General features: G+C 27.3%; 1 protein-coding gene across 1 annotated transcript in view; it reads left to right on the forward strand.

Moving 5' to 3' along the window:
• The window catches only part of LOC100165947 (zwei Ig domain protein zig-8), a 294,097-nt gene that overhangs the window by 223,668 nt on the left and 46,852 nt on the right, over positions 1–23,577 (forward strand). The window contains exon 3 of the mRNA XM_029486942.1: positions 17,569–17,779. Coding sequence (XP_029342802.1) covers positions 17,569–17,779 — 211 coding nt within the window. The remainder of the gene's footprint in view (positions 1–17,568; positions 17,780–23,577) is intronic.

The following is a 23,577-nucleotide window of genomic DNA, read 5'->3' on the forward strand; positions in this document are numbered from 1 at the left end:
CTTTCATATATAAATTATATAAATCATAGAAAATTATACTACATTATATGTTGCATATCATATTTTGATAAAAGAAAAAGTTGAGTACAAAATTATATGATTTTTTTTTTTAACTCATCAGTAATAATTATTCGATAATCGATATCATAATTATATTAACTCAGACAAAATGTAATGCTAAACATTATTTTATAAAATATTATTAAATACATTATGTGTAAAAAAAAAAATGTACTATAACAAAATATTTTTTTTTTAGATTGTAAGCGGAGTGATTGTATAACAATGATGTGTGTATTTTATTTTATTTGTTTTTTTATTTTATTTTAATGTTGGTCACCACCATTTGGGTCAGTAAAACTGCTTCGATTTTTTTCATCAGTATTTTCTTCATTCAGTATTAGTGAATCTAGTTGGTGCATTCTCGGGAGGTCAAAATTAAAAATTCCCAATAGATTACAAAATCGACGGAAAGAACGACATCAAAATTAAGGGAAACGAGAATTTTAACGCAAATCGATTTTGGTTTTTGATGTAACACTAAAACAAATGAACGTATATACATGCAATTTTCACTGGTTGCTTATATTCGCATTTTCTATACACGATAAAATTTTTCAAAATAATTTGATTTGTTTTCAACTGTTTAGGGACAATTTTATTGGTTTTTTTTTTTTTCTATGAATGTCAATAAATGTTATTTATTGGGTGAAAATCGTGAAAACTTTATACAAGTCGCCTGATATATTGTTACAATATCAGTTAAAAAATATTAAAAATACATAGGGACAGTTTTTGTTTATAAGCATTTAAATTTTGATAAAATTTAATAATTATTTTATAGTATTTTTTTTAAAGTATATTTACAATCTATACGAAACAAGGTATAATGAGTAAGTGTAGATTAGACATAAAATAACATTAATAGGAAGGCTCCCAGCAGTGCCACCTGACCAGAAATATTTTATAGTTAAACATTTTAAACAAGGTTCCAATTTGGATGTATGGCATTCAAGTTTTGAGCTCCGCAAAAAAATCAAATTCAAACAAAATACAAACAACTCAAAACAAAATGTTTCGTTTGCAAAAACCTCAATCAAATTAAACACTAAGCTCAGGCCTAAAAAAACTACAAACCAATATCAAATACTACATATTATGTTACCACAACCCTCTCCTCGATCACACAAACATCCTATCAAAAAACTATGACCAAATCAATGACCGTAAACCCAGCCAAAAAACCGAAAAGAAAAAGTGGTCGCGACCACCGCTCAAGGGGAGCAAACCTAACCCTAGAACCACAACCCAGGAGTGTCATCAGTGAGTGAGTTCCGTCATCAAGTTTTCATGTTAAACCAAATTAACCATGTTAATACAAATTGTATAATCACTTAAGCTTATTATATAAAAATTTTATTGTTCGTATAGTCCAACTGAAATATTAAAAATTAAAGAATTTATACTACCTAGTGACTTATTCAACTTTGTGCATTCACACCCAAACAAATTGAGGGATATTAGTGTATTACCTATTGACCTTATCATATATGAAGATACAATCTTGTCAAATATTTAATATTTAGCATTCATATGGTATTTTCTATAAATATTAACAATTTGGTCTTTGGGGATCGTTGTGGCCGAGTTCCAAAACTGGGTCAAGAATTATTATGCGTGTCTACACAACGATACTCCGAAAAAAAAATTCAAGTAAACAAAAAAAAAAACATCGTTTTAACCGACATAAACATAAGTTTATCATGATATATGGCCATTAATGCATAAAAATATATTAACATTACATAGCACACATTATTACTCAAGCCGAAGAAACTTTTTAACATATTACAATATATTTTGTTGTGGTCATCGTTAGTTTTTTTTTTTAATTAACACTATCGCCGTTTATTTAGCGTATTTTCAATTTTAATAATGATACTATTCGGCATTTTAGATATTTGTTATTCACTGATGGTAATAGAGATTTTTTTGTCAATTTTATTGAATTGTTAATTGGATTCCAAATTCAAATGCTAATAGTTTGTTTTTATTGATAAACTATATTTAATAACTCAAGCATAATATATTATAATACAAGAAGAAATATTATTTTTTAATTTGTACCTACTATAGGTGATTATTTATTGAATGTATAAATTATAATATATATCTACCTACCTATTAATATTTTATATTTTATTGTGCATTGTATATGGCCAGGTTAAATTTATCATTAATATAAAAAGGTACACGTGTAAATTGTTTGATCTCAAAGTAATTATTTTTGAACGTAAAAAAATGTCACTGATACATTTTATTTAAATTGGGGCAAGCGGTAAGATATAACAGTTAATAATTATCATATTATTTGAACCTACTCAAAGGTATTTCTGCTATCAGAATAACACCGTTATTAATATTTTCTTCTTTTAAATTTATTGGAACATATAGGTAATTGCTTTAGAATTTATTGTCTTCTACGCAATTTAGCCTTCCATGTATTATGTGCATTGCCAAAATTGAATCACCGGTCTCATATTAATTTACATATTATTGTTTAATGTAACTATATCTACATCACTGTTATCATATTATATTTTTGTAGGCTGTACATAATCCAAAGATACTTTGTTTTGTTTTAAGAAACAAGGCCCATTTAAATTATAATAAAATTGAAATATATTATTATCTTGTGACTTTAAATCAAATAAATTAGATAAACATATAATAATTTTTAAATAAATCAATAATCTTTATTTTTTAATGGATATTTTAAGATGTATCTAGAATGAACTCATCCAAAATATTCTTTCAAAATAATTTAAATACCAAATTGTTATTATATTTGAATCGACATTTATAGCTATTTTTTGCTTGTTTGAACAATTTGGAATAAAGTTCAATATAAAGAAAAATGTATGTATGGTGTATAAAAAACGGTATTTCTTTTGAAATGCAGTTAAAAAAAACATTATTCAACAGAGTTATTTATTATGTGCATTGTAGCCTACAACCCATTATAGACAGACAAATACGATTCAATTCCAAAATATCAATAATATTCCTTTAAAGTACCACGTTTATTTTACTCATTACTCATTTATCCCAATATTTGAAAGTGCTTGTTGTGTCATTTAAATTGGGGCAAAATGGTTATATGTCTAAAGAGAGTGCGCACGAAATTTTGATTGATGGCTTTTTTACTAACGAAAATAATTTTTATACATAGAATGAGATTTATTTAGTTTTTAATGTTAAAGTAATCGATAAGTGAGAAAAAAAATATTTTTCTAGTTATAATAGCTTTATTAAGTGTGAGCGATGCAGTTTGTATTGCATTTAGATACCACAATTGATTAAGCTCAATAAATTTGTGTTTAGATTTGTAATTTAAATAATTTAATATCACTAAATTTCATTAAATTAAGCTTATATTGATAATACACATATTATTAATTGCATACAAGTAACAAAGTAACAACAGAGATATAAATATAAACTGTTATTGAACATACGTCGGAAATATACTTAAGTTTATTTATATTCATATACATACATTTATGTTTAAGGTAAGAAAGTAAATTTAACATGGGTTATTCAAAACGTTATCATTCAGTGATATGTTTTTAAATTATTTTACATATAATTGTTATAACTTATACCGACTAAAAGTATCAATATTTTCATTTTTATATAAATATGTAAAGCAGTCAAATTTTATCAAATTTAAACAGCCCACACTTTGGGTATATTTTTAATATTATAATTATTTTTAAATTGTAATTAGTTTTTATAATATGTAACTTACATACTAAAGACAACTTATAATATAATAAACAATAACATAAATTGTAAAAAGAAACAACCTGAAGTAAATTAATTCATATTTTAAATTTTTATTCGTTTTAAAATAAATTTGAACAGTTTTTATAAATTATTGTTAATTTTTAAAGTGCCCACTTATACAATATTTCTTTTAAAAATTAAACAAATAATAATTGCTATAGTTACTTATGAGTCAAGCCACATGAAATATTAAATAATCACATTATTATATTAAATAACGAATTTCTAAGTTTTTATCTGGAAGTAAGAATCGCTTAATTTGCAATCAAAAATTACGCATTACATAAAACATAAGCTTAAACGTAAATTTTAAAGTTTACGGACAGCACAATTTGTACATTTTTATACGAAATACTTTTGTACTATTTTGTGGGAAGTTTATGTCTCACGAGATCGTAAGAAATGTATACAAGTTAATAATTTATTAGGGATAATAATGGGTGTTCAAACAAAATTATCTCTGCGATCTTTCAGAAAGGATTTATTTCGAAAATACATTCGAGAGTCGCCGATATAAATTGTGGACGGAGATCAACGCGGCATAGGCGAACAGTATTCTTTTCTCGTATACAGGAAACACCGTTACGTCGTTTGTGTTTCCCGAGTGGCCGCAATGCGTGGAGTAAACGCGATTTTAAAATATTATATAGATACGAGAAAAAAAGGAATACAGAGAATGAGCAAAAAGAGAAAAGCGGTGGTTATAATAAAAAAAAAAAAGCAATTAGTTTTATTTTGGTAAACGTGTGGCCGACGTCATCGTGCGTCGGCGGAAAAAGCGATTCAGGTACAAAACAATTGTGTTTACAGACGTCACGGCGTGGCAATTATAGTTTCGGCACACGATAGGACACGTTCTTATGTACACACCCACACACACACACACACACACACCCCGAGGAGAGTAGATTGTATTTTATCAAGGGTGGAAAACCTGTGGATCCTTAAACAGATAGGTCTCGGAGAATACTACTATACAATATTATAATATATAATCCCATCATGACGAAAACTGCAGCTTCCTCAAGGGACAAGTGAGCGCAAAAACTCAATGGTCCGTGGGTGGGGTAGGGTGGGTGGATGTCGGACTGCGTCCTCGGGCACGGTGCACGGAATGATAAATCTGTGCTTAGGATCGTAGATCAGAGACCGATGTACGTCTGCTTTTACACCCCCATCCCCCTCCTCCCTACTTATCACTGCACTTAATCCACCGTCGAAATACTCTCCGATACCGCTGCTGCCACGTTTTCCGTTTAGCAGAACAATCCCAACGACGCGTTTTGGGACCCACGACCGCGCAAGCAGGAGAGCGACGATGAATAATATTCGTCTGTGTGTGCGCGCACCACTCTGGTCACGACTCATTTCCCGCGAGACTCATAATTTCGGGGTGGGACCATCACACGCACACGTTCACACACATATACTTACATACTCACAGACTCTGTGTGAGTATGTGTACGCGATTTCAGCCCTCTGCGTGCCCGAGAATATATAATAATATTGTAATGCAAAATCAAAGCCACCCACACTCTCACACAGAATGCCCATATCCTCGTCATCACATAGTCCTGTTTTGGCTGTGGTTCTTTTTTCCTCCGCCAGAGGCATACCTACTATACATGTGCAGCGTGTTGTAAATACATCCGACTCACTAAACGAAATAACCCCGAAACCGGGGTGTTAAATGTTTGCACATTAAACGTGTACAGTTCAAAGAACGCGGTGGATTATTTTTTCGTCGCTATTATTATTATAATGTATGCACGCATACAATTACGTTCCGCAAAAACCGTATCCAGCAATCCAGATACCTATTCACCGACTCTTTGCAAAATGAAAACATTTCATTTTTTTTTTTTTTTCACAACAAAGGCGTCCTATCGCAACAATTTTCTAGAAACACGTAGTAAAAACACCGTGTACTCTACATTATTTAATTTACAATACTTAGCGTCTACAAAGCAGTAACAATCTGTCGAAATCTTTTGTGTCTAACTGTTGTATCATAAGTAGAACCAACGAGATATTAAAGTGTTCATTTCGCTTTGCAACTAAAATGTTTCCGGAATTTAATTTTTGTATCTAATGTAGAGGGGGAATACAGTAGAAGTTCATACATCAGAGATAAAATAATTCTTAAAACCATCTTGAAAATAAAGTAAAAATTTAAATTTAAAACCTCTATGGTATTTTTAAAATTATATTTTCATCTCTACAAATATACCCATACTGAAATCAAAGATGACTGGACTGTAGAAGATGATTTTCATATCACTAATCATCAATTTGACTCTACCATCTTATTCAATGTTATACTGTCGATTATTGATAATCAAAGTCGAAAACGTCGAGAAAAAAAAAAGAAAACTGACAAAGTTTTCACCTACCTTTAGTTAATGAGGACCTTCAAATTTTAAAACTATTAGGACAATTACTTTCGAGACATTTTGAAACTTTTGGGTCATACATTTTACCGACTTTATTCAGTTATTTCTGTTGAATATTTTCAGTTTTTACCAAAACTTCTAGGGGAATTCCAGTAAAGGTTTTTTTGTCGATTTGAAATCGATACATTATGTAACATTTATATGAATTTCGATCGATTAAAATAATACATGTACGATAAAACAAAACTTTTGCAACTCATATTTGTCACTGTCCTGAAAAAATGTAATCAGCATGAAATAATAAATTATAAAACCAATAGTTTTCTACCTCCTCCATACCTACTAACGATTGGCTTTAGTATTTATCCTGATAGTAATTTATTCTAGAGCCATAATTATATGCATGCAATGTCGTAATGTCCCGAATACTATGCTAATATGAAAATCAAAATAGATTGATATGAACTAATATGCGTAAAAGTATTAGCGGTAAAACAAATTAATATTATATTATAAGCTTTCAAAATAATATATAGTTAATTAATACATTGACTTATAACGAGGTTATCATTATATAAAATAAAATGTAGTACAGTTTACATATAAAAATAAGATATTTATAATTTAATTAAGTTCAGACATTTCCAATCTTTAAAGAACAAATAAACATGACTACTTCCATTTATATTAATTAATTTGGGTATTTATTAAAAACATTATTAATATGTATATAATATTTTATTATAATACATCATATTAATATGATGAAAACCCACAAATATTCAGTTGTATAAAAGATAATTCCTATCTACGAATTAAATTTCATGAAGTATTTTATAAGATATTATTATGCATACATAAACACATAATAAATATTTAACAGAAGTATGCAATAATGCTAAAAATTCCAATTGCTGTACAACTAGCGAGTGTTGACAAAATATTAATGCCGAATGAAATATGAAAAACTAAGTCTCCAATAAATTCAACTATATTATTCTTGTGATATTAAATTTTTATTTTCAAAAAAAAAAAAAACAAATAATGGAATATTGGCCGAATTTAAAACAATTCGATTAGTAAAGATTTTTAAGTTATTTCCGTGATTCGACTGTATTTTATATTATAAAACAAATTAAATGTTTAGTACCTATTAAATTCAAACTTATGTAGGTACGTTTGAAGAATATTTGAAAAAACGAAAAAACCCGTCGTTTGATTTAAATTCTCAAGTATTAAGTGTCCATTTATATAACACTTATTACTTAGAAGATAATATTACTGTTTTTAAAATCAATGTTTTCGTATCGCGTTTTATATAATATTAAGGAATGTTGAATAAATTTAAATACCTTTATATTTTACATAACATAATATTATAACTTATAAGTATTCCTATTGTAATATATCATGTATTTTAAATATTTTCTTTTAACCTTTAAAAGTTTCTTTTTCAATATTTATACGTATTTTTATCAAACGTTTTAAGTTTAAATTTAACATTTAATATCATATTGCGTGTATAAGTTTGTATTTAACTATTGATATATTATTTCGATATTTTATACTTTTTACATTAAAAGATTAACTTTTGAATCATTTTCTATGTGAACATTATAATATACCTATACAGTATTTTGAATCTTTAGAATTTACAATACACATATTTCGCTATAATATTAATCATACAATTTATTTATTTATTTTATTTATTTATTTATTGAAAATCCCTCTGGGTAATTGTAAAATGTACATTAATAAATAAATATTATAGATAAATAACACGATGATTGGCATTGCAACAGAAACTTAGTCGAAAAAAATGAAAATCTACAGTTTAATTGGTAGACTAGAGATGAGGCGGCGTAAGTGGATAACGAAAGGGGGTAATTGTATTTATCTAACTATATTTATTTTGGTCTAAAAGTTACACAAATACTTAAGTAACTGTAAGCTTATCATAAATTGTAGGTGCTTGAGTTTTTTCAAATGCCAATCTCCTAGATTTTGCAAACTCCCTCATCTATTTTATCTAAAATTATTTTTATATATAAATAATCATAACTGTTTTCATTTTTTTTTTGTTTGTCGTGGCTATTTTAAAACACTGAAAAATAAAAATTACAAAAGTGTTTAATGATTTGATATAACCGAAATTGTGTTTGTATTGAATTGAGTGATATAAATATTAATGAAGCTTACATCAATATTGATTATTATAAAGTGAATTATAATTATTTTATACTTAATGAAAAGATCAAATTCATTTGATATGCACTTAGGCCACTTTGCTAGTTTACATATTTTATTGACAAACCAAATTAATGGCACATTTTTTTAGAAAATATAATGAACACAATACACATTTAATTTTCTTTGAAACCCGTCTTTGCATATTTTAAAGATTACTGAAAAGAAAGGTTTTATGATGATAACAGTAACAATATTAATAAAAGCAGTCTAGTTAAAATTGCGTACAAAATAAGCGGCCCTAAATCAAGCTCTTAAATAAAGAGAAAATCTACAAGGTAAAAAAAAAAAATCCATAATCACATAATTCAGACACTATTTTATTAAATCTCTTTGTTAACAAAATAATATGTTTTTTAACTTATAATTGGTGCTAATCGCTTAGTAGATACTAGCATAATACTACATAAAATGAAACATGAATTTTAGTCTTAATACTCCAATGTTATGAAACAGAAAAACTATTCAATTTAAATGCATTCTATTAAAAAAAATGATAATAGTAAAAATAAGGTTCAATTAAATAGGATAAATCAATAATATTGATCAAATAACAATATTGCAAACCAATGTAATATATTATTATGCTATATTATATTATATACTTAGAAACGTAATTTTGAAATTAGAATTTAAAATTACTCTAGTTTTATCATGCATACCTAAGTAAAACGTAAAAAGTTTAAGCCCTAAATATCAAACAATTATACCTATTGTATCTACACTATTGTAATTCCTGTTGGTTAAACGAAAACTTAAGTATGTTAAATTATTAAATCATATATGTATTTATTTAACATAAAATAAATGCATGTACAAAAAGTAACATTGACAAAAAACAGAACAATATCATGAAAAACATGAAGAGAAGATTATTCAGCATAAGTAACAATAGACTAAACGTCTAAACGCTAGACTTTAATAGGTCTGCGTAGACGATAGATGTTTTCTGATAATGTTGATAACATGTTGTAAATGAGTGGATTACTGTGGTTATTCATTTTCAGTAAATTCTTTTACAATGATTTTTTTGTACATTTGTTAACTGTTGGCAGTATTAGATTGTAGTGGAGGGCAGCATAATATTATGCCGTGTACTATGAGATAGTTTTAACTCGTTTTAAGGCGATGGACTGAAAAAGCCGTCCAGTATCGTATTGGCTTGTATAAGGTTTGTATTGTCTGGACTTGTTTTATCCTGACAATTAATATTCCCAGATTTTACATGTCCCCATATTTATATTCCATATGGCCATACATTTCTGATAATTGTTTTTTTAATACGATTTTTTATAAATAAGAATATTAAGTTTGGTTTTAAAAATAATATATCATGTTTATACTTTGTAGACTCCTTCAACAAACAACAATATTAGTTTCATGCATAATACGAAGATTTTTAATGGGCAAATGCAATTTAATAACTACCGTTTTGTTTCTGATGGTAGTATGGTACATTTCGTAATCTTAAAACATATTCTTAAAAATAACTTCAAGCAATTTTTATATAGAAGACTTACTTTTAAATTTTATTTGGTATGTTCTTTATTCTTAGTACACACAAACCATTGTTATGTACTTTAATAACTCCCATAATGATTCGATAGATATTATTTTTTTTTGTAAACATAATATAATACAACATTACAACTTACCTGTGTTATTTTAGTATTTCAGAATATTGTTTGATTTCAATTTTTGAATTGAACTTAATTATCATAAACGCAATAAAATAATATAACTATATATAAATACAAACGTAATTGTATAAATAGAAACCAAAGATAAATCATAAAAAAAAATTACCTGGCATATATTTAGAATAGCGTTAAGTCTTCCAATGATGATTTTTTTTTTTTTTTGTTGTAAAACCTCTATTGAAAAGTAAAAGTGCTAAACCTAATTATTATATGTAAATATACAATCAATATTAAATAAACTAAGCACGACTTTAAATTAATATAAGCTAGGTACAATATAATGTACTATGAGAAATTTAGTTAAATCAAATGTTTTCAATATTTATATAATTTATTTACTGAATAAAATGTATTTAATATCTTTTTAATAGTAAGCATAAAAAATTATTAACAACTTTTTCTAAAAAAAAAAAAAAAAAAACGTTAGTTTAAAAATATTAATCAACAAGTACAAACAATATTAATAATAATATTAATCTTTTTTTTTTCAAAAATATCTAACATTATTTGTTTTTATTTCTTAGTTTGAGTGTTCATTAAAACTCTAAAAAATAAACACACAACAAAATTACACAATAAAACAATTAGGTATAATTTCATCAGAATATCATATTGACCTGCTTAGAAAAGCAATTTAGTTACTACCTACATAATTTATGGTATATCTTGAACTCATTCAGCAACTATACAAATTATCAGTTGCGTTTCATTAAAATGTCCTTTATATACTGAATAATCCATTCATGATTATATACTAATGATTCACACGAGAAATTCAATTTTATAACATAAATTATACAGTGAGTATTATAAAAAACCTTTATATGTATACATATTGAATATAAATTGTTGAGTAATATGAATATCATGCAATACAAATTTCATAATAAATTATCTATTAATAAAATGAATTGCATATTTCTTTATTTATTAAGGCACAGAGCCAATGCATAATATTGAGAATATACATAAAATGTTTTAATATTATAGTCAACAATTAATAATAGTATTATAATACGAGTATATAATAATAATAAGAATATGAATATGAATAAGTTATAACACGGTTATAACAATAAAGAAAAAAATTATTCATAAACATATATCGACAGATTGGTTCGTCAATGATGATAGTATAGCGTCCTCATGCAATGCCTGTGGATTTCGGTTTCCTAGTTCTTGACTTCTCCAAAACAGTGTTAATCGTTTGAAGGTTGTGAATGGAATGATTCCGAAGAGTATTCATCCTGCTTTAAAATGTCTAACATATTCTATTTCAAACCGGGTTCCTACCAGAAAGTTTGATGTTGTATACAAGTAGTTTGTAAGTTACGCATAAGTTATTTAGCTACAAAATTATATTGGACTGGATCTAAATCTTGGCGCTGTTGATGATGTTAGGCTAATATTTCTCAAGTTTACGAATGGTGTAATCAACAATTTATTTTTAATATTAGAATGAATTTCGATATTTATTATTTTATTCATGATTGATATAAGAATATTTGATCAATTCTGTATTTGTCTTATTGCTGACAAAACCGGTAACTTCCTGTGATGTTTCTTTAAAACGTATCTTGAATGGCTTCTATTTTTCCATTTTGTGATGAAAATGTTGGATGTCCAGATTGGTGCTGTATATAGCAGGATTGATCAAATACAAATCGGTTATAGGTAAATGTTGGTTTGTAAAAAGAAAGTGCTTTTAAAACTAAACAGCTGGTATAATGAAAATTGTACGGCTTTTGCTTAGTTAGCGATGGATGTAATATGCTTTGAAAAATTTAGATTTCTATCTATCTGGACTCCTAAATATTAAATAATATTTGAAAAGTTGACTTCTTTGTTGTTTATATTTATTGGTGTCATTCAAGGATTTGTTTGAAAATATAATTGCATTTCAGACATGTTTACTGTTATTTTCCAAATATGGAACCATGGTAGTTAGTGTTGCTTGAAGCGTACGATATGGTATCATCCGAAAATAGTGTAATTTTAAAACCTTGGTGTATTTGTATGTAATTTATGTAAATTGTGAAGAAGAGATATGACAAACAAGATCCTTGGAGTACCCCAGTATGAATATTCCTGATAGTGGACGTTATTGAGTCTTTTTTGACTTGAAAGATTCGATTAGATAAGAATAACATTACCAAGCTTGTGAAGGGTAACTGCATTAGAATGAGTTTATAAATCAGACACTCTTCGTCAAAAACTTTCTCGATGTAAAATGATGAATAATAATAAATGTTTATCCAGAATCCCACCTTTATAGATCATGTTCTATTATACTATAAGCCCGATACACATGTTGCTCTTAATTGGTACAGGGTTGTAATTATCCCAATTGTAAACCACATTCTTTTACCGTATTATCGATATCATTCGTGATGTTTTCCCTTGTCATTTATGATTTATGAACAGCATACGCTGGTTTTTGGCTTTCCGTCATTGAAAATATGTTCTATTGTAGTCTTTAACCAAGACAACTCTTATTAAATAGATAGGCTTTACTGTAGTGATTTATACATTTTATGCTCTCGAATTGTTGATAAAACAATAGGTTTTACAATTCATACTATTAAATAAACGAAAAAAGTTAGGTTCAAGCGCCCAAATGTTTCTATCCAATTGAATGAGAGAAAAAATGTAGTAATGAATGAGTAATAAGTTTTGCGGAAATTATAGAAAGAATTAAAATTTTCCAAGCATGGTGTATAGTGAGGCAAAAAAAATATATTTTTAACTCAAAAGTTATGAATCGTAATAAAATATGAATAAAAACTATAAAGTATATATTCATAAATTAGGTAGGAGGCAATATAATTTTTCATAAGTATTAGGTATCTGACTACCTTCTTTTAAAAATATTATCTCATGGTATATAGTATACAAAAGATATCTTAGTAATGGGAAAAATTAATGACTAGGAAAAGATTTGTAAAAAAAATGTTGTTTAAATCATTCCAACCGAAGATGAAAATATTATGAATTCGAACAGAACCAATAATGCTTTATGATAGGTATTAATGAATAAAATGTAAAAATGACATTTTGATTTTGATTTTCACACACATTGTATTATAAATGTATTTCTTTAAAATACACTAATTGTTTGTCATTTCAAACTCATGCAACAATAACGTAATATTATAAATTCAAAAATCGTTGACAGCGGCGATTATAATAATATAATATAGGGTGACACCTAATCGTTTAGTATTGATCGATGTAAACGGAGCAAACACAATACCTAATAATAATATGTCATATAAAATTAAATAATAATTGTAATAATAATAATACTATCGGCGTACCGCGATAAGAAAGACAAGGCGGAGGACCGGTAACAGTGTATATAGTTTAACCGCGACTATAATCGCTGGCGGGTGGCCAATCGCGATTAGTCGTAGAGAAATTACGTGAAAAATCTACGTGGGTTAAAACAATGTTTTTCGAGGTACCTACATTATTATTATTATTATTATCATTATTATTTACGTACCTACCTATATTATGCGTCAAGACACCGAAGGTCATAATAATAATATAAAACCGTCTAAAATCTATTACTCCGTGCGGCTGACGGTGTCACGGGAATATATAATAATGATCGTTTGATTTCGGCGGTGGCGGCAACGTCTCTCGATGTCCTCGCATTACGCACACCGATTCCGCCGGAAGTTGGCTCTGGTTCCGGTGGTGAGTTGCCAAAAAACCGTTGACCGTTTTATCTAGCGACCCAACCGAGACACCTTGCACACATGACGTGCGCTGCTCGCAGACGCAAGCACACACGCGCACACACCCACACGCCGATACGAGTTTACACACACAGTATCGCACAGGGGAGATTTAGTGTCTCGTCGTCGTCATTCTTTCATACCTCCCCGCCCGAAGACTTACAAACGCCATAAAACCCGTTGCCAATAAATACACGCGCACTCACTCTCGCGCTGGAGGAGGCGATGGCAGCAGGGGGGCTGCTGAGTCCGCAACCCCGCCGCCGTATAATGTGTTACGACGACAACGACAGCGATGGTTTTTGCTCGTATATATAATAGTTGTCGTCGTCGTCGTAATAGTAATAGTAATAGTAATAATAATAATAATAATAATAATAATAATAATAATAATAGTATAATATACACATGGCTTCAGCGTTTATCGCATTCGATTTTAGCGCCGTGGCTCGATGGAATTTTCAATAGGATTTTCGCCCAAGCGTGTTGAATGTTGATGTATACATGAATGTATAAATGCACACACCACAGTCACACTCGTGCAAACCACACAGTTCTGACATGTATATATATATATATATATATATATATATATATATATATATATTATATTAAATCGGCGACGAATAATATGCTGCAGCACGTGCCTCGAGGGTTGGTCGGTTATTTTATTATTTTTTCTCTTTCTTTTTTTTTCTACCAGCCCCGAGAGGATTTAGTGCAGCAATTACGAAATTACAAAAATAAAAAAAATAATAATTGAATTTTTATGGCGTTTTTCCAAACTTCGGGTAAAAGCTAGCACTCGGGGATGTTGATCAGAAACTCCGCATTGTACTTACCGGTGAAGAATGTCTCGCTTTTAAAATAAGTGAACAAAACTTCACAATAATATTCTTTGGCGTCGTAATAATAAAACAGTAATACAATAGTATGTGCTGTACGTTATACGTTATACCTACCTGCTCGATTTTATATACTTCTACCGTAATCCACTGTTTCCACTGTCTCTCGGATGATATCATCTAAAATCGTTAACTACATTAATCAAATATATTTTATATACTTTTTGTAAAAATTGTGTGCGAAATTGTATGATATGCGTTTTATCCTGATATTATTACGATCAAAGATCGTACTTTTCCTTAAAAATAATATTATTATATAATAATTAAACAACCAGTCGACCCATCGTAGTGGGCATGGTATATAGACTTATCGTTTGCAATATTATCACATAATATTATAATAGTTTAGTTTATTTCTACCAGCGCCGCCCGGGACCGCAATAGTTTACGTCCGGGTGAGTGCGATAGGTACCCGAAATAATTCTTGGCTGTACCAAAACAGAGTATAATATTATACTGTCGTTCAATTTATTATTACTGTTATTATCGTACACGGGTTCGACGACGGACCGTCGACGAGTCTATGGGATAACGAGATCTCAATAATGGTATAAATATTATAATAATATAATTAACAGAGCGTCGTTATCGTCGACGTCGGGTCAGGGTCTCTTTCCCGAGCTCGTCTCCAGCAGTCGGTTTGGATATTGTATCGCTTTTCGCTCTTCGTGGCCCTAATATCATTACGACAGTTGCGCGCGCACTTTTGTACTTTTGTCTGCCGCCATTGTCGGAATGACTATTTTACGCATACATAATATGAATTAATGTGAAATGTGTCTATGCGTAGTGCGTAGACATTAGACAAGTTATCGTGTCTCGTATATATAATATTTTTGTATAATCAAGTTTGTACGGAGGATAATCGAGAGCTTCGTTATAATTCGCGTTTTACCGATTTCGTTAATTTAATCAAGTCGCTTAAAAATCGAAAACGACGTGAATTGTCAAAATAAAATTTAAAAAAGAAAAACTGTTACATTGTTTTAATTGTTTGTCCCATTTGAAAATTACATCAGTGTTGCTCTTGTCGTTTTCTTCGGTGTATAATTAACTCGATTTTTTTTTACTATTTTGATTTGAAAATTAACTTTGAATTTAATTTTACAGAGGCTTGAGAAATATTTTACAAAATCTTCTGTGTATATAGATGTGCAAAAGTTAGTATAAATAACTTGCAAAAACGAGAAAATACTAAGTTTTTTTAATAAAGAAATAACACGTTTCAATTCCCTGTGTACAACTGTGAATTAAATTTCTTATATACGTTGTACGGATGCATTTCTTTGAACATATTATCTTCTGAAAGAAAATCTCCTTGGATATAAGCACTTGACACTGTCTAGTAGAACACTTTAAAACGGAACTAATTAAATTAAAAATTGACAGTATATATAGCAAACATAAACTTATGTACGCTAAAGACATTTTTTTATAGAAAAAGACCAAGCAAGTGTTATTTGTCAAATTGAACAAGATATATTTTAATAGGTAACATTTAATTATAATCTGTAGCATGTATACTAATACTTGACATATGTCTTCTCATCGTGTGAACTTCAACAAACTGTAAGCACTTAAACAAATTCATGGCGAGGATTTAAAAACCCTACTTGTTATATACAAGATATAAAAATACTTACATATTCTCTCAAGAACCTAACTTTGGTTAAAATAATCATATAACTATCCAAAGTTGCCATACACTCTATTATTTATTCAGTTTGGATTACATTTACATAAAATGAAATTGTAAATTATAGCCAATATTTTGCATTGTGCTGTTCAAAACGAATGACCTACTGTACAGTTCAAATCTGTTAGTTTTATTAGTTTTTAGGTATAATAATACTATTGGTTTCAGTAAAAATAAACAATAATATTTTTTTCAATCACTTTTTCTTATCAGAACTCAAAATTAAAATACTGATATTATCGTTCCTCCTTTATGTGTGTTTATTAAAACATTTCTTAAGAACGTTAAAGGTATAATTTTATTACTAAATAGAACATTAAAATATCGTACGTAGGTATCTGACAAATCGTTATTCATGCGATTTGCATAAAAATAATGACAACCTATCCTGATACTTTTTATTTTTTAATGATGAATTTTATAAAAACCTTATATTTATAATTTATCTTATAAACATAATGCGCACAAAATTTTTTTAAGCGTCAATATTTAATAGTTCCATTACTTATTTTTGTTGTTGTTTACATAGTTTGAATAAATTGCATTACATTTATAAATTGAAACTTGAGGAGTTTAATTACATTCCGTCTTTCAATGTTTCACTTTAAAATAAACATTGAATTTAAAAATTTCTCAGGCACTTATTTTGAGTTGATTGTATTGTTAAACTTGTTCAATATATTATTATCTATCAAATCTGAATTTATGTATACTATAAATGTATAATAATTATTTCATATACGTATATTAATTTATTGATCATAATTAAAATGTATATAAAATATATATAAATTATGTTTTAACATAAATAAGTACATTGCCTAGAGGTATTTTAAATGTTATTCTACGAGTACCTATATTATATATATACATGTTGTGATAATACTCATGTCTTTCTCTCTTCATAAGCCAGTTCAAAATATAGCTATTAATACCCTAATTAAATGTTAATATTGGTTTTTATAATATTACAAGAACATCCCCGTTAATTAAACATATTAAGTCAAACATCAATTAATATTATTTTAGGTCTCGTGGGTTCGACATCGAGGTATTCACTTGCTAACCGTGGGCCGGTACACATATACTAGTGACCAAAGATTCCAAGCAATACATTCACCACAGAACGAAGACTGGACACTACAAATACGGTATCCTCAAATCAGGGATAGTGGTTACTACGAATGTCAAGTAGGCACAACGCCTCCAATCGGACATGCAATGGTTTTAACAGTCGTAGGTAAGTACCTAAACATTATTTAAATGTTTTTAATTTAGTTTAATTTGAATGTTTTTTTTTTTTTAATTTTACAAATAAATCATAATTTCCCAGTATTTTTCATCTATATAATCGTGAATACCGATCAGTTAGCACACCCCACTGATTGAGTCAGTTGCTAAATACTGTAGTATGATAGATAACTTGAATTATTAAATATTTCAAACAGTTTTATCCACAAAAAAAATAAAAATGAACACAATAAAAACAAAAATAGTTTTCTCTGAAAAATCACAAGTATTTAGAAAATAGCATTCCCACATTGGAAATTATATTTCGTGGTCGCTTATAAGGTATGTCTAATAACTATTGTGTTATCATTTTATTGAATTTAAAAACGATTATTGTCGCATTCTAAAAATGATTCTGAGTTGAATTGTTTTGAGAGTTTAAAAAAAATAAAACAATAGCAACTTTGTAACTTTGAAATGTGATGTGCAATTTACAACCAATTTCAAATCGAAAAATATAAGATATAAAACTTTTGGAGCACTTAAACTACACTAAAAAGTATTTTACGAAAAAAAATTACATTATTTGTAAAACCAATAGTATCAAGGATCCACTTACAATCCAAAACCGTTAAAGTCACTTATGAAATATATTCCAATATAATATACTATATAATAAAATTAAAAATATTTGATCTATTTTTAAAGTAAGTACATATCTAATATATTTTATAATTAAAACAAAGAATATCACAATCTTTCCATTTTAACTTTCACACACTTTCACTTTCGTTGTCTATTGACTGATCAAAACAAGTGCAGAGTTCTTCATCGCATTTGGTGTTGAATTTATATAACTGGGTCACTCACTGAGACCTAGGCTTATATTTACCACCAATAAAATGATTCCATATGATGGTGAAAAACTATAGCTTGATTTTATTTACCAGTAAATAAAATATCATTGTACTACACAATACGGTAAATGTCTAAAAATATTATTAATTTTTTTATTTAAAATAATAATATTATTTTTGAGATATTATTTTACTTTGACGTTTTACCTCATAATATTTGATTTCATTATCCTTAGACGTTTTGTTTATTTTTAAAATATTGTTTTATGATAATTTTTGATCAAAACATTTTATTGATTACAATTTTGATCAAAATATCTAATTATTTTTTATATACATATATTTGTAAGTTAGTAAAATTTGAAATATAACTTTGAAAATTATGAACTTTGCGTTCGATTATATGATTTAAATAAATATTTTAGCATTTATATACGTGTTAGGCACATATTAGGAACAAAGTACGTTATTTATTGAATATTTTTCCAAAACACTTAATCATGTCTTTGCTTCGTAATATATTGAAAACCAACCTAAATTATAGTTGATAAAATAAAACCAAAATAATATTCAACATTCAATACGCGTGAATATGATGTAGGTATAATATTTATGTTTGGGTTACCCTGTACTTTGAGTTATACAAGTTTTCTTATACTGAAATTAATTAACTAATCCAGTTTAATTAAACTTTTCCTTGAAATTCTGAACAACAAATGTGGTAGAATAGTATAAGTTTCATAAATTTGCCAAATTCGATAATTAATATGACTTTAACAGTTAAAATATAAATATGGTTTTTAGGCTATAACATTTAAAGACCTGAAAACATAATACATTTTTCAATGCATATTCTTTCAATTTTATTATAATGTAAAAATACGAGTATAAGAAAATTACTGACTGACAATATTTTCTCTATGTGGTTCATGCTGCGTTCGAATTAGGTCCAAAAAAATAAAAATATATATGTATATACAACAACCGAATTGCTTCTGCGATTTATTGTCTGTAGGTTCGAGTTGCGTCTACGGTTTATCGGCTATTGGTCTGAGTTGTGTCCACAATAATTGTTTGCCGCTATAAATAATTGTGAACCATTTAGGTTTTATCACTGGGATGGTGGTATGCTTCAACCATTTCGATACCTTATCTACAGATATCACCGAACGATACAGCTAATATAGCTGAACATTAATTTTTTACGAAATAGCGACACTGTAACAGAGATATTTTAAGCTATTCAGATGTATTAAGTATATTATAATACAGGATGGATTCACTGTTTCACCAAGCATGCTCATCCCTTTTTTCTTCAATAATGCAGTTATTCAAGGTCTAATTTTTGAAATTTTAAAGACCATATTATAGTGCTTAATAAGCACTTTTACATTTTTGAGATTTATGGTACTACTAAAGGAATATGGAGATACAAACTTCTGCTTTTAAAATTAGAACACCCATTTACCACTGTAAATTATACAGTGGATAATTTTTCTGATAATGTTGACGAATTAGAATCAAAATTCGTATACGTAGTTTTTGTGTTATTTAACTTTGTGTTCCAAGGATAAAAATTCCATAGTATGTAATAGGTTTATAAGATATGGTGATATGACAATTTTGGTCATTAATATTAATAATTTGTAAAAATAGCGCAAGTACCTACCCACAATAATACTAGATCCAATTTTACGTCTATTTTATATTTTTGTCAAACTATTCTTAAGGACTGTTATCCTTAGTACAAACATTTTAATAACTAAAAAATTACAAAATAATTCATGGTAAAAAATGGGAGTTCTCATTTGAAGAATTGAAGTTTGTATCACTACAGGATACTCCGTAAGTAGTATTTAAAATTCAACAATTTGAAAATATGGTATATGAGAATATTTAAAAATTCCGAAATTTAGAATTTGAATAAATTCATTAGGTATCAAAAGAAAAATGGGGGTGAATCACTAATAATGTAAAATAATTAACAATAATTGTTTAGTGAATAAATAAATAAAATAAAATAAATTATTAATGACAATTGTATAGATTAGCTTTCCGAAATATTTTAAACAATAATATTCAAAGATGGTAATGTGTTTGGAAATTTACTTGTAAATCTTCTTTATGTAAATTACTGTTTTTGGTTCTCAGTCTGTAAAAGTAATAGGAAATCATATAATTTGTAGCTATAATTGAGATGCAGTATAAACGTAACTCGAACCTTTTGTTGAAACCCCACAAACGTAACTTGGATAAAGCAACTGTGAAAAATCACAAATCCACGACAAGAATATGATTTTCGAAACAACTTAGATGCGCTGATAGTTCTTTTATTAATTTTAAGTACATACTCGAAAATAGATTTCCATGTAAAAATGTGATTTAAGGTCGTATTTTTACTTATGAAATTGAATAAATTTGGACCAGATTCATTTTTGTCAAACGTTAAACTTTGAATTACGTAAGTATAAAAAAACATATTTTATTTTTAAACAAGAATATATTATATACAACCGCAAAAAATATGCTAGAATATCTTTTCCTCCATTAGGGGGTAAACATCACGCGTCACAGGGAGGTTTCTACTCAAGCTATTATAATATAATATAACCGATTACACCAATTTCTTATTGTACGGATTGTGTTTTTGTAATACAAAAAAAAAAATACCTCAGTAATACAGATTTATTCAAAAGTATCAAGATGTGTCTCATATACATAAACATCGAAGAAAATATAAAATATGAATATTGTGTATAGATTATACATGTCAAATTTCAGTTACAAAACCTAATTTATTATAAATTAATATAGTCTTATTAATACGTATATACCATTATTCGTTAAAATTACATTTAGGTTTTTGTGAGTGTTAAAATTTTTCCGAAGAATATTCATTATAGTTTTCATTAATAGTAATGATTTGAATTCATAATAAGTATTCATTAAAAGAAATAAACGAAAATACACTTTTTAATATAAGAGCATAATATTCAAAAGATCATAATTGTTTTGAATCGTATATTTATTGAATGCATAAACTAGGTACTCTGGTTATTATATATTTTTTGCTTATATTATTATGCCACCAACAACAATTATGTAATTGCTCTAATAGTATGTTGTTTATCAGGGTAATTTACGCCATGTTAAATAGCTCGTTAAGTAATATTTATTGAATACACAAATATAATTTAAATTTTTTGTTTGTTATTACAATTTAAAGTGATTTCCATAATGTAAAATTCATACTGCAGTTTGAACATTATAATTTAAAATTTTAAACTATTTTATGTTTTTACAATTATACCAGTTTTAATTTAATTTATATTTATAATAGTTTTCTATTTTTAAAAATAAATTTAGGTGATATCTAATAAATATTATGTATAAAGTGTATAATTTTTCAATCGTAAAAAACAACGTAATTTATATTTTAATGTTTTATAACATTAAAAGCGTTTGTTACTTTTTAATTATTACTTATTACTTATTACCCATTTAAATTATTTTTTATAACTTCAAAATATAATAGGTACAAAAGGTGCTTTGACATTAACCCTAATAACTGTAAAATAATAATTATATTCATACAATAATCAATTACCAAAATAGTACCAATTTGAAAAGAAGGTCTTTAAGCATATTTAAAAATTTCAAAAATCAGATTTTAAATAACTACATAATTTAATTAAAAAACGGGTGAATGCTTGGTGAATCATTTTGTATAATATTATATACGAAATAATAATTTACAATAGATACTAGTGTCAGTTACAGCCATTTATTAAAATTTTTTTACAAAATGTTCATTAATGTTATAAATCTTAAAATTACCTTTTAAACTTTTTTTTGGATTTCATATTATATTATATTATACTTATTAACGAATAATTGTAATTTATTAATTATTATATTAAGCTATCTACCTAGTACATTATTGTATTACATTATTTACATGTGTTTGTTACTGTATGATAATATTATATTCTTGGATACGTTTTTTTTTTAATTATTTTTTTATTTACTATACCTACTTATTTATTTGTTATTTCACATAATTACACAATTAATTTATACAATAAAAAATGAATTATTTAGATGCAATAACTGAATCAACTATGAAAAAGTGATAATAACGAATCAAAAATATAAGAAATACAATATTATGTTTCATCTCACTCGATGAGTTCATAAAAAAATTGTAATTATTATCGGAATTCTTTATTCATCTTCATTATAACTTATGAATTATAAGTTATAACTATAAATGTGAAGAATTGACAAATAATATGAACTTTCATGATATTAAAAAATATTTTGTTTATTATTACACAAAATTTGCATACATATTGACTTGTCTACAGCTTCCCGAACTTTTACATAATATTATAATTGCATTTTTATTAATTTGTAGTTATTAAGTCTATATCAGTTTTATTTTTAGATGCACAATTTTTATTTTCTAAAGTGTACATTTCAATACCTATCTATAATAATTACTTAATTACAATTATTTATTTACACCGAACTATTGCCAATCTATTGTTTTGTATAATCACTAATATTCTTTTAATTTGTATTTAAACACTTTTGTATCAGAATAGGTACCTATCTATTATTCTTCTATACTAGAAGGGTTTTACTTGTTTTTATAATAGTCTAAGCACGTAAACCAAAGTCTTTGATAAGTTTTTCAAAGTTTGTTATGCTTAGTTTTTCTTTACTAATATTCGATTACTCAATGCATTTTCAACCGTTTATCGAAACGATACACCGAATAAAACCTAAATGACAAGACGATGGAAATAGCTATTTTTTCCGTCCAAACGTTTCCTTCTATCTTCAAAATGAATTAAAGAAAAGTTTTAAAAAGTCAGTGCGACAAAATGTTGAACAAATCGTCACTGTCGAAGTTAAATTAAGACGAAAGCACGCACGTGCGGAAGTT

Source organism: Acyrthosiphon pisum, chromosome A1 (genome assembly GCF_005508785.2).
Source record: "Acyrthosiphon pisum isolate AL4f chromosome A1, pea_aphid_22Mar2018_4r6ur, whole genome shotgun sequence".
Lineage (NCBI taxonomy): Eukaryota > Metazoa > Arthropoda > Insecta > Hemiptera > Aphididae > Acyrthosiphon > Acyrthosiphon pisum.